Genomic DNA, 13,555 nt, shown 5'->3' with positions numbered 1-13,555 from the left:
GAGAAATTTAAACATTTTTTTCTAGCGCTAAGAATAAAATGACATCAGCCTGTCCTGTACAGATGTGTTCATGTTTTCTGATTTAACAGCACATTTCTCCACATGCAGGACAAAGAAATTGCTGCCTCAGTAACAAAAAAGTGAACCATATACTTATTTTGATTTTGAATTTTTCATCTTTAAACTATGAAAGGGGAAATGTACTGACATCATTGATAGTCACCTGTTAGTCTCGTTCTGTCCTATCATTAATTTTATGGAAACATGCAAGTGAGAAAAGTCGCAGAACATTTGAAGCTATTGCTTTGTTTCCTGTTTTGGTGAATTAATGGCCTGATCATGTTGAGTACTCAGAGAATGGAGTTGATAATCCACAAGAGGACAGGAATCTAGGGAAGAATTTTCAGTCATTTTTCCAGGAGATTCACCTGAAGACAGACGAGAAGGCCGAGCTACTAACAGAGCAGGATGCAAGGAAATGGAGTAAGAAACAGGGAGCTTGATCACGATCACAAAGGTGAAAAGAATCAGAGGCACGAGCTGGTGACTGGAATAAGAAATGGTTGTTAGGATTGAACCAGGAAAATTCGCCCCAAAGGGGAAGCAGCAAGGGAAAGATGGTCCACCTTATTACTTATTAGTACTACATGGGTAAGATTAAAGCTTTAATAATCGAAGCAACTCAACATGACTGCTCTTGTAAACTGGCACCATATAAATGTATTTAATTCATTTACTGGTTTGATAGTTTCTAGAGCCTCAGTTATAGACATGTGGGGGCCATACCATTACTTCCAGTACTTCTTGTTTTTCTTTACACTGGAGATAGTTCTTAATGACTTTGGCTTTGGGTTTTGGGTTGTTGTCCTGCTGCTGAATAAATTTGTTGCCAATAAACAATCATTTATATATTTATATTCTTTCTTTACAACATTTTTTTTAAACCTGCCTAAAATGTTTAATAATAATAATGGATTGGGTTTATATAGCGCGAGGATCTCTTTGGGGAACTGGTTGTTCACGCTGAAGTCCGTTCCTTTTAATTCCCTGCCGCGGCTTTTCACATGTTCCTTTTGTTTGAAGTGGCCGAATTTGGCCACAATAGGACGTGGTCTCCCGGTCGCAGCCCGCATGGGGCCGAGGCGATGTACCCTATCGAAGATATATGTATTTTTTGATCTGATTATTTAGTTGGTTTTTGGTTTTTTGCCCTTTATCCCCATCCCTCTTCTCCACTGTTTTTCCCCCTCTTCCTTTCTCCCTTTTCTTTTCCTCATCCAAGTCTGTCCCGTATCTAGAGAGTGAAAATAAATATAAATAAATAAAATAAACAATAAAAGGTGAATCAAATAGACCACTATGGCAAGGCTGGGATGGTCGATTTGTTAAAGTAAATCCGTTGGGCATCTTTCCTCACCTTTAGACAATAATTCTGATGGCAAGAGAAACAAACAGGACAGGCAAAAAAAAAAAAAAAAAAAAAAAGGATTTATATAGCGCTTTTCAAGGCACCCAAAGTGCTTTACAATGCCACTATTCATTCACTCTCGCATTCACACACTGGTGGAGGCTACAGTTGTAGCCACAGCTGCCCTGGGGCAGACTGACAGAAGCGCAGTAATGTAGTTATGTAGGTAGGTAAATATACATATTGATACAAAAGGACAAGTATGTGTGCAAACATGTGTTGTGGGTTGCAAATCTTCCAAGCTATCAAATGGCTTGCAGCCTGTCATGCCTTTGGGTCACTGTTTCTTTTAGTTTTCCTTTTTTTTTTTTTTTACTGTTTTTTTGTTGTTGTTGTTTTTTACCCTACCAGATTCCTGCAACACCAAACTAGATGGCCTGTCACATCAATTCATCACCAACACAGATACAACTGAGCCCATTACCATCCTTCCACCCACCTGTAAAATCGGTTACTTTACCTAGGATATGGAGGGGGCCATTCATCAAGCTCTTGTATCAGCACCAGATCCCAACACATGTGGCAGGGCCTGCAACACATCGCTGATTTCCAGCAAAGTAGCAGCAGAGTCACAGTCATCTGCAACACGCTACCAGACGACCTGAGGTGTATGTTCGCTTTTACACCCTCAACACCAACCAAAACAGAGAAATTTTATCAGCAGAGGTAGCACAGAGCTCTTCACTCACTCTGACTTTGGCTGAGGTATGCAAGGTTCTGAGGAGGACTAACCCCTGAAAAGCAGCCCGCCCTGACAACATCCCTGGCCTTGCTTTGAGGGTCTGCTCTTCAGAGCTGGCTGAGGTGTTTACAGGCATTTTCAATTTGTCCCTCACACGGTCAGCTGTGCCCACATGCTTCAAGTCCACCACCCTAGTGTCCCTCGCCAAGAAAAACAACATAATCTGTTTGAATTACTATTGCCCCATTGCACTCACTTCTATTGTAATGAAGTGTTTTGAGAGGATAGTCATGTCCCATATCAAAGAAGGCATCCTGGACACATTAGACACTCTGCAATTTGCATATTGGAAGAATCGTTCTACTGAAGATGCTGTTAATGCAGCCATCTACACAGCCCTCTCACACCTCAAAAATAAGGACACCTACGTTCAAATGCTGTTTAGACTACAGCTCAGAATTTAACACCATCATCCCAAACAGACTGGTGGAAAAGCGCTCTCCTCTTGGACTGACACCCCTCCTCTGTCGCTGGGTCCTAGACTTCCTCACAGGCAGAGAGTTGGTACCAGGACATCAGGTACAAAGATAGTGAGCACAGGGACTCCCCAAGGCTGTGTGCTCAGTCCACTCCTGTACACCCTCTTCACTCATGACTGTGTCCCCTCCTGGAGGAACACCTCCATCATTAAGTTCGCTGACAACACAACCATCGTTGGCCTGATCACTGGTGGAAAGGAGACGGCCTACAGGGAATAGGTGGCTCAGCTGGTGTCCTGGTGCCTGAAAAATGATCTCTCCTTAAATGCTGAGTAGACTAAAGATTTGATTATTGACCTGGGATGAGGAAAGACCAGCACGCCCCAACACACAACAACGGGACTCAGGTGGAGAGGGTGAAGACCTTCAAGTTCCTCACCACCCACATCAGTGAGAAACTCAACTGGACCCATAACACACGGCAGATCATCAAGAAGTGTCATGGCCTGGGTCTGTTGACCCAGAGCTCATGTATTTTTGGTATATTTTTCAGTATGCTATGTTTTTGGTGGTTCTCTCTCCCTTTGTCCTTTCTCCCTGTGTTCTCCCGGAGGTTTTGGGGTCGCTGAGGGGACGGCGACCCGGAAGTGTTCCCGCACTGGAGGCTGCCCCACCTGCCGCTCATTAGCCTTCACCAGCTGCAGCTGATGGCCTCATGAGAAGCGTCGTATTTAAGAGGGTGGCGGAGCTCCAGTCGCCGCGGGATTATACTAAGTCAAACCTGTTAAGTACCTCCGTTGATTAGTGAGTTTGTGAACAGCTTCGCTAGTGAAGGCTGCCTGCTGAGCTGTGTGTGTTTTTGTGTCACCAGGAGTCGGGAGTCAGGAACGTCGTCACGAGGGAAAATCACGGAGTGGAATCGGGTTTTTGGAGTTGTCACCTTTTTCACTGTAATAGACACGTACACTGTGTGGGATTCATAGGGGAATCGCCACAAGAGTCACAGTGCTGGAATTGTATATAGTTGTTGTTTCTGTCCACTCACTACAAATAAATCCACTGTCCTTCACCAGAGTCTCGCGTTTGGGCCCTACTTTCTCTACAACACTGATGAAAATTCTCATAACTAAGATATAACTTAAGGCCCTTTGCATTTGAATGCCTTTGATTTTGACATGGACCTCAAACTTACACAGACGGATGAAAAACTAAAGAAACAAAAAAACACTTCAGTGTCAAACTAGCTTTACTTTCATGGATCTGTAGCAATTTCACTTGATTTATAACTCAGTGTCAAAACACACAAATGGCTAATTCATTTATTAACAGAAAAGTACAATCAAGTTACCTACACCACAAATTAAGTTCAAATGAATAAAATGAAATTATTTTCATGGGTTCACTCCAGCTAAACTAATGACACAAACAAAGATGTCAATATTGACAAAATATATATTTGTTGAAGTCAAATGATATTATTAAATAAGAAATTAATCTCAAAAAGGCAATAAATAATGGTTCGACCGTTCTGTTTACTTACTATTTTAATATATCTTTCTCATTTTGTATTACTTTTTCTATACCTGTCTACATGGATTCATCATTTTCAACCCAAATAGCTGTGTATTATTTGTAACACACAAAAACATGAATGAAACCACAGAACACATTAAAACCTTTTCAAATATATCATGAAGAAAGCTGAAAGCTACAAAAACAAAAGTAGACAAACATGTCAACACAGGCGAAAATACAAGTCAAAACTAAGATCACAACAGTAACTATGGAAACACCAGCACAAACTTTACCCACCACCTGCAGTTCTTACTAGAGTGACTGTGACTTTGTCTGTGCCTCCAAAGTGACAGTCAAATTAAAGTGTCAGATACGAGGACATCCAGCATGCTTTGCAACTGCACTCCATTGAAAACGATGATCCACATTTATATCAGGTAAGGTTTGGGACTGTTATGGTCTCATTGATAGCTGTTAATTGTTCAATCAGTTGTTTAATCTCTGTCTCTCTTCCACAGCATGTCTTTATCCTGTTTTCCTTCTCTCACCCCAACCGGTCGCAGCAGATGGCCCCCCCCACTTTCTTCTCCATCATCTGTGTAAGTCAGCAGAGGTTGCTGTCACAATGAAACACAACTATGGATCCTAATAAACTGCGCACAGACTGTGCAGTGACGTCCACAGAAGAACAGTGTCTAAAGTGTTGAAAGAGATGCTGCAAAACAAATCAAGAGACTAGAGCCTATCAGGAAAACTAGTGAGTGGACCTCTGATTAAAGAATTTCTACCAAACTACAACTGCAGCTGAACAAATGAGCTGTTGGTGGAACTTTACACTCTGAAATATTGAAAGATTTAAAGGATGAGACAGCTCAGCACAGCATGTTATTAACTTCACACATGAAGTAGTTCAGTCCAGTCAGACGTCATGGTCGTCACGGTAACTCTGGACTTTCCTCCAACGAATCCTGAAGTCTGTAAGTCCTTTTGACAGCATGAGGCCTGACAGCTGGACAAAATGTGCAGATGATGAAAAACATGAAGCATAGTTTGAACTTGTGTCAAGTTTGTGTTTGTGACTGAACTGCTGACCTGCTGTGAAACCTGCTGCTGGATCTCTGTGCTGTGCATGTCTGCCTCTGACTGAAGCGTCATTTTCAGCACTGTTTGCTTTGTCACTGCTAAAAATGAACCACATATAAAAACACAAACATTAGTGTTTTACATGATGACAGGATCTTACAGTGTTTGCATTCTGGACCTCACCTTTGAAACAGAAAAAAGAGATTTTGATGCCACAGTTGCCATCATTCAATTTCCCTGACATTAAATGCAAATTTCCACAGTATTCAACCGAACCGTAGTTATCAGGCTGACCAGAGTCCCAGTTAGTGAATGTGGAGGTTGTGTTGTCAGACCAGAAGGCCCAGGGATCCCTGTAGAGACCAATCCACACATACTGAACCCCTGATCCATTCAAAGTGAGCGTGATGTTGGATTTCTCCTCTTTGCTTCTTATACTGGTCAGGTCTGTGTGGTATGTCCTGCAGTACGACTGAGCCGCTGACCAGGAGCGGCTCTCCTTCACTAAAATGTAACTTGTACTGCTGGCTGTAAAAGATTCAACAAAGGATTCATTTTGAGACACACATTATGATTCTCATAAAATTGTAGGACAACTATGCCAACAAATCTTTTTCCTACCATTGTAACACAGGAAAGGGTAAGAATCTCCACAGGGTCTATCATTCATCTGTGTTTGTCCCTGAAGAGCCACACAGTATTCTTTTGCATATGCACAGTCTGGTTGGCCGTTAGCCCAGATCAAAAATTCATGTGTACTGCCAACATAAAAAAGTTTTCCCTCCATGGACCACTTCCAGCTGTAACGATCATCATAGAGCCCTATCCAAGCCCAATCATTGATCCTTGGTGACATTGAGAAAAGCAGTTGGTTGATGTTGCTGTTGTAGATGGTGACCAAGTCAGTGAAGTGTTCTCTGCAGTAACTCTGAGCTTCAGTCCAGGTCATTTTGTGGTTCACAAAGTGGTATTCTCTGGAGTGGGGAGGAAGAGTGGAAAGTCCTCCTAAAATTTTATTGTGGAAAATGGAAAATGTTAGAAGAATCATTGGAAAAAGACTTAAAAATTTAACCCCTTTAAATAGTTATACTGTTTGCAACCTAACCAGAGGCAAGAAATAACAATGTATAAATGCTTTATTTAGTACTTCTGTAGATTTTTTTCAAGTATTTTACTTTTACTAATTACATTTTTAATAGATTTCTGTCCTTTCATTTGTATGATGTTTGGTTTATTACATTTCTTGGTTCAAACCATTTGTCTAGTGTGGGTCTCTGTCAGTCGTGTACTTCCTGTTTTATTTTGACATTTCTGCTCTATGCTCAGCCTCTGTTCCCCATCTCATCACTAGTTAGTTCCAGCTGTGTTTCCCTTCTGTCTCCCATTTCCTGATTACTAAGTCATGTATTTTAGTCCTCTGTCATCCCCTGTTTGTTGTTGTGTCATCCCTCATGCTGTGTGCTTCTTCCCTGTGTGCCTCTCCATGAGTTTAGTTCATATTATCTCAGTATCATTTTTGTATTGTTTTTCTTTTGAGGCAGCAATAAAGCTGCTTTTGAGTTTACGCTTTCGCCTCCGTGAAGTCTGCTTCTGGGTCCAATCTTTTCTTATTCTTCCAATACCTGCTTGGTTAACATTCACATCTAAAACACTAACAATGAGAAACTTCATGTAGTCCAGTTATTGCAACAAAAGTGAAACTAAAGAGCAAAAAATTAAACAGGACACTGTGCTCCAATACACTAATCCAGACTCTTGAGTCTCTAACTTGGTGAATAGACTGCTACTAATGAGGAGGTGTATAAAGTATTAGTTGTAACCAATGACAAGCCAGTTGTTCACAGTCACTCATGGATCAATCCCATGACCCTCAATTGGCGAGCATATCTGAACTGAGCAGGACATTGTGTGCACCATTTCTAGAATTCTGTGATGAAGAAATGGAAGTTCAGCATCGTGGAAGAGGAGTGAGGATGCAGGGGGGACAAAACAGGGAAAGAGGGAGAAGATGCCAAATACATTAGGCAGATTCCTAATAAAATTAGGGCAACATTTTTTGACCATGTTGTCAATCACAGCCTCACAATGGATGAGGCTGGTCAGAGGGCGCAACCAAATGTCGGAAGAACCACTGTGAATTCAATCATTCAAACATTTCATAGGGAGAACAGGTATGTATGGGACAGTAATCCAACATCTCATAATATCTCATGTTTAGTGTGCATTACTGTAATTTTACTGTAATCTGCACCACAAAGGATTGAACAGCAACCTTGCAGAGGTGGAAGACGGCCCCCTTTTACCCCGCAGCAAGAGGAAGCCATTTGTGCAATGGTGATTGCAAACAATGCAATAAAGTTGAAAGAAATCCAAAGAGGATAGAGGATAATGGTGTATTTGGCAATACTGCATCTGTGTCATGTGTAACAATGGACAGAGTTCTCAAGAGAAAAGTAATGTGCATGAAATAATTGTACAAAGTGCCATTTGAACGGAAAAGTTAAAGAGTGAAGGAGATCGGTCACCAGTATGTACGGGTTAAACATGCCTTCTATGTATACTCTAATGTTCAGCACTGTAAACTGTTTTACTTTGTGTAGTTTTATGCTTAGCAATAGACTAGCAATTCTGTACATATATTCACAGAACATACAAAATGCATTATGTTACACAGGAAAAGTTGTTACATTTCTGTCTTTCTGTCTTTCTCTCTCTCTCTCTCTCTCTCTCTCTCTCTCTCTCTCTAAAATGTGTAAAAGTAGCTGGAAGCCAGGGAACCACTGCACACATTCACATATGTTGATGAGGTGGGTTTCAACCTGGCCAAAGGCAGAAGTCGTGGAAAAAATCACATTGGACAAAGAGCAACCACTGATGTCCTAGACCGGTGCGGTGGGAATGTTACAATGTATGCAGCCATCTCAGACAATGGCATCCTCACCGATGTTCCCCTTTTTGGTCCATACAATACACAGCATCTCTTGACTTTTTTAGACACTCTTTACAGGGACATAGACCCTGAGAATGAGAGGGGTGGAGGTCAACTCAACAAGTACGTTGTTGTGTGGGATAATGTCCGCTTTCACCACTCACATCTGGTCATAAAGTGGTTTGCAGTGCATGACATAATGCTGGTTTAACATCTCCCTCCCTGCTCCCCGTTTCTTAATCCAATAGAGGAGATTTTCTCTGCCTGGAGGTGGAAGGTTTATGACCGACATTCACATGCAAAAATGGCCCTGCTAGCAGCCATGGATGCAGCATGAGACGACATCACAGAGTCATGCAGAGGGTGGATTCGCCACTCCAGGAGATACTTTCCTTGTTGCATTGCAAGGGATGATATCTGTTTTGATGTAGATGAAATTATGTGGCCAGACAGACAGGAATGTCTGGATGTGCCAGAATGATTTGCGTATATTCAGTTACAATATGTACTGTTATATTGTTCACATTTGTGCACAGCTCTACCAAAAGGTTTTTTTTTATGATTTTTTATGACACAATGTTGTAGAATTACATACAGCCTACACAGTAAAAATGTGAAACATACGTATTCACTGTCTTAAACTCACTTACTCAACTAACTACAGGAATGTCTAACTGTACTGTGGATTTTACTGTAATTAGCTGTACAAAAAGTGTACATTTCTGTCTTGAGCATTTTCAGGTGATGACCTTTTGGCATTGGAAAACACTGAGAGAATACTGTAAACTGTCATAATGAAAAAATGACAAAGCCATTTGACTATCTTTTTCATAAAGATGTCAAAACTCATCATTTTGATGACACTGGCAGTTTCGTTGACATGAATACTTGCTTTTGAGGAATGGATTAAAGATTTTGAGCAAGTGACCTGTTTTTACATGTTATCCACTGGGTTTTGCAGTTTGCACCAATTGTTTTGAGAAATACACTAACCGCTGTGCAAATATTAATAGTTATGTGAGAAAAGCAACAAACCAACTGAGAAAAACTGTAATCAGGACCAGAGATGGGCAGTAACGTGTTACGATTACGTTTTCAAGTAACGAGTAAAGTAAGGGATTACTAATGCAAAAACGTTATTAGATTACTGTTACTTACCCGTAAGCATGCTGCATTACTGCGTTACTAAAACTGTGATTTTCTTGTGAGAGTGTCTCATGACAATGACGTAAGCGAGTGCAACGTTCGTGACAACAGCTGCGTGTAGATCAACAATGGATAATATATCGAGTGCGGGAGAGAGTATGAGCGTGCAGCGTTTAAAGCGTGGAAGTACTGACCTTGCTTTGAGTTTGATTCCTTAAAAAGCAGTGTTGGGTAAGTTACTTTAAATTAGTAACTTAGTTACATTACTAGTTACTTCTATCAAAAGTAACTCAGTTACTTCAAGTTACTCGTTACTTTCAAAGTAACTAGTTACTAGGGAAAGTAACTTTGTTTTTACTCTCTTGTTAATGTGTTGCTTCCATAACTTTGCCAGTCTTCTAGCTTGCTTACTTGCCACAAGTGCACTGTGCCACCTACCAATAGAAAGGAAAAGATAAGGTGCATATTTCCACGAGAGAAACCCCACGCCTGGACCGTTGTTGATCGCTGCCATGATTCTAGCCTACGACACAGCGTCATGTGCGCTTTTTACATCCAACACAAAAACTGCAGTCGTGGTGCTTCGATTGTACTCAGAACTCGGAAATTCTGCCTTCCGAATAGGAAGATGTAGGTAACACCAGACTGCAGATGAGCTGCATACAGGGCTGGACTGGGACAAAAAATCGGCCCGGGCATTTTGACTAGAGACCGGCCCACCATTATAAGAAAAATCATCAAGCCTTTGAATGAAAACAAACACTGTTTGTTATAAGATTCAGATAATTATTTTTTAAAAGCTAGACATTTTAAATGAGAATAAGAAAGAAAAGTATTTCCTTGTGCCCCCCTTTCCCTGTTAATGCCCTACACTGTAAAAAAAATCTTAAAAAAACGGTAATATTCTGGCAGCTGCGGCGCCAAAATACTACCGTAAAATAACAGAAAATAACTTCCTCATAAAAATACGGTTGTTTCCAGTAATGACAATACAGTTTGTTGTGCTAATTTTACATGGGATCTTGCCTTTCCAAAGACATGCAGCTTGTGGGGATAGGTTAATTGGATAATCCAAATTGTCACTAGGTGTGAATGTGCGAATGAATGTGAGTGCGAATGGTTGTCTGTCCCTGTGTGTTAGCCCTGTGACAGACTGGCGACCTGTCCAGGGTGTACCCTGCCTCTCGTCCTATGACAGCTGGGATAGGCTCCAGCGCCTCCCGCGACCCTGAAAAGGATAAGCGGAAGCAAATGGATGGATCTTGCCTTTTCATGTGATTTTAAACATTAAATTAGGAACATGTTAATGTGATTAACCAATTAAATTATCTATAAATAGGAAAAAAAATCCTAAAAAAACAGTAATATTCCAGCAGCTGGGGCGCCAAAATACTACCGTAAAATAACAGAAAATAGCTTTCTCATGAAAATACGGTAATTTTCAGTAATGAAAAAAGAGTTTGTTGCGCTAATTTCACATGGGATTCTGCCTTTTCCAATTGCTTTTAGACATTAAATTATGAACATTTTAACATGATCAAACAATGAAATTACCTATAAACAAGGTCAATGAATGTGGCAATATGAATCATAATACGTAAATGTACAGATATATACAGTTAACAGTTGGTTTAATTAATAATGGATTGTACGCCCTGGGACAGACTGACAGAGGGGAGGTTGCCATATCGCACCATCGGCCCCTCTGGCCATTGCCAATAGGCGGTAGGTGAAGTGTCTTGACCACGGACATAATACCGACAGTGTCCGAGCCAGGGCTCGAACCGGCAACCTTCTAGTTGGTGTTATTTGTTATTTGTCTCTCAGAAACAGTTCATAACTTCCCTTCAACTCATTCATGTCACCTAAAAAGTAAACCTGTTTCTCCATCACCTGTTCAGCTCTGATGATTCAGTAAGGACATCTCCTGGTTTCATCTTCATGTTTCCCTCTCACCAGATAACCAAACCGATATCATGACCAGCAGCTTTTACAGTTGTGGCTCCAGCAAACATCAGCTGATACTAGAAACTAATATTAAATAAATTCTAACAACAGCTGATCAAGCTTAAACATGCTGCTGTTGTTTAACGTGACCTCCGCTGGTTTCCTCTTTCTGGCGCAAAGCGGGCGATAAACAAACAAGAGAGAAAAGCCGATCAGCTGATCATTGATCAGTTTTTATGATTGAAGTAGAAACAGGAGAGAATGAGAGAAGAAGAGGCAGCTGTGCAGCAAACACAGAAAAACTCCAGCTTTGTGTCTTTTTCATTGTAGCTGAAGTAATGGACAAACTGCGTTCCTTTTCACCTCTAAGTTTACAGTTTACAAGTTTAAGTTTAAGTTTACATACCTAACTTATTTAATACCAGTACCAATGTAGGTACCTTCATTCTCTGAAGCATATCAGCCAGTTCTTTCCCTTCACAGTCATAGTCCCTAAATTTAAAATCCTTACTCTCAGCCTTTACCTCTCACTATTTACACATCTTCCCCTGTCCTCCTCCTTTGTCTAAGCCCAGCAGTTTGTAATGGCGCTGTTATTAGCAAGTGTTAACTCAGGGCACATCCAGTATGGAAATTATTATATATATATATATATATATATATATATATATATATATATATATATATATATATATATATACAAGTATTAACAAAGGAAGATAATTTTACATTAATGCAGGTGTTGTGGTAGGAGGAGATAAAGATTTTCTAACTGTTCTTGTGGTTGATGTGTTAATAAAAGAAACTGTACATGTAATTTGATTACCCAAATGACATCAGTCTTTCTCTGTGTGTTTATAGGCTACATTTCACATGTTTAAGATATTAATATTACTGACCTGAGAGCAGCAGGATGAGCAGTAAACAGGTTTCTTCCATTCTTCTGTATAATAGATAGTCATCATGATTATTATTGTACTGTAATTATTATTGATAGTGTTTATTATTTAAAGTTTCTTGTCTCCAGTCTAATAATTTGCTAAGTATATAGTTTATATTCATATCAGAAATAATTCTATTCAATAATTTTTAAATATTCCAAAACTATCATGTCTTGAAAATGGTTTAAATCATCATTTCTAAATTTTAGAATAATGGATATAATATAAACATATCCAAGAATATAACTTTAGAATTAATGATGCATATCTTACCTGACAGCTTATCTTCTCCTCTGTTGACTGAAGCTGACTTTTAAGAAGGTCTTTGTTTGTTCTTTTCATATATTTAACTGTCAAATGAGGAAACCAGAAGGGAGTGACCTCTCTGTAGAAACACACTTTTATCTAAACTATTATTGTATGTTCTGAGGTCTGACCAGTTTATTGATTATCCCCTTAGCTTCTCTAATTGGAGATCTTACGAAAAATTGTTAAACATGAAAATGTTTCAATTTAATGCTTCAAACTGAATACTGTACATGTAAATGTTTGATATCTTCAAGTGGGCCTATCTGTAATTTTCAGAAAGGTAACACGTGGACATGCAGGTATGTTCTATAAAACCTTTGAGGCAACAAGTTTTCTGAGTCTATACAGTCATCAAATGTTTTTGCAGTGGCACCAAAGTGTTACACTTTTATCTAACATGTTTCAAGGCATTTTATAATGCTCATGTTTCAAAGATGTTTATTGACAATAAAACAACTACATGTAGTTCTGGAAGTGGTGTCACTCCCACAACTAAATATTGTGGTATTTTTGGCCATGTGACCATACCTGTGCTTTTTAAAAACCAGGAATTCTGTAAATGACGTGCCTCAGTGATTAAAGAAACAAACACAAGGTTACGCTAAAATGATTCTGCTTCACCAACATGCAAATCATTAGGAAAATCAGCTGTTAAATATGAAAAAAAGCAAATAAGCTCAGACGTGGTTCTCGGAACAGACATAGTTGTTAGGAGGAACAAGTGAGGAAGGATTGTAGAGTCTGTGTCTCCATGATTCAGTGTGTTAGTGAACCTAAGGGATGGGAATGCTTAGGCCTCTAAATCCTAACCAATCGCTGGCTTTAGACAGGAAACAACATCTGTAAAACCTGAAAAACTGAAAGCAGCGACTCTGTGCTTTTCAGTAAGATTTGGGTGAACCATATACTTATTTTGATTTTGAATTTTTCATATTTAAACTATGAAAGGGGAAATGTACTGACATCATTGATAGTCACCTGCTAGTCTTGTTCTGTCCTATCATTAATTTTATGGAAACATGCAGGTGAGAAAAGTCGCAGAACATTTGAAGCTGT

At 39.8% G+C, this 13,555-nt stretch overlaps 1 protein-coding gene across 2 annotated transcripts; it reads right to left on the bottom strand.

Annotated features, from left to right (window-relative positions):
- Positions 1 to 4,723: 4,723 nt before the first annotated feature.
- Positions 4,724 to 12,303, bottom strand: LOC146521122 (putative C-type lectin domain family 20 member A). Of its 2 annotated transcripts, XM_085154706.1 has the most exons (4): positions 12,149 to 12,303; positions 5,849 to 6,232; positions 5,411 to 5,755; positions 4,724 to 5,325 (listed from the first exon to the last, which is right to left on the bottom strand). In XM_085154706.1, exons 1-4 carry the CDS (start codon positions 12,186 to 12,188, stop codon positions 5,039 to 5,041), a joined length of 1,056 nt encoding a protein of 351 aa, XP_085010832.1. In that variant the 5' UTR covers positions 12,189 to 12,303; the 3' UTR covers positions 4,724 to 5,038. The 2 variants fall into 2 exon arrangements, with proteins under 2 accessions (XP_085010832.1, XP_085010831.1); XM_085154705.1 differs by lacking the exon at positions 12,149 to 12,303 and having other exon boundaries at positions 5,849 to 10,062.
- Between the last annotated feature and the right edge of the window lie 1,252 nt (positions 12,304 to 13,555).

The sequence above is a fragment of the Neolamprologus multifasciatus genome, chromosome 3, assembly GCF_963576455.1.
Source record: "Neolamprologus multifasciatus chromosome 3, fNeoMul1.2, whole genome shotgun sequence".
In the NCBI taxonomy this organism is placed as follows: domain Eukaryota; kingdom Metazoa; phylum Chordata; class Actinopteri; order Cichliformes; family Cichlidae; genus Neolamprologus; species Neolamprologus multifasciatus.
This window is presented reverse-complemented; position numbering and strand designations above follow the sequence as displayed.

Excerpts from the sequence above, each read along its gene's own strand:
- LOC146521122 (XM_085154705.1), bottom strand. The coding sequence starts at position 6,275 with ATGATTCTTCTAACATTTTCCATTTTCCACAATAAAATTTTAGGAGGA. Across the intron at positions 5,756-5,848 it reads CCCTTTCCTGTGTTACAATG|CCAGCAGTACAAGTTACATT; the intron begins GTAGGAAAAAGA and ends AATCTTTTACAG. Across the intron at positions 5,326-5,410 it reads CTCTTTTTTCTGTTTCAAAG|CAGTGACAAAGCAAACAGTG; the intron begins GTGAGGTCCAGA and ends GTTCATTTTTAG.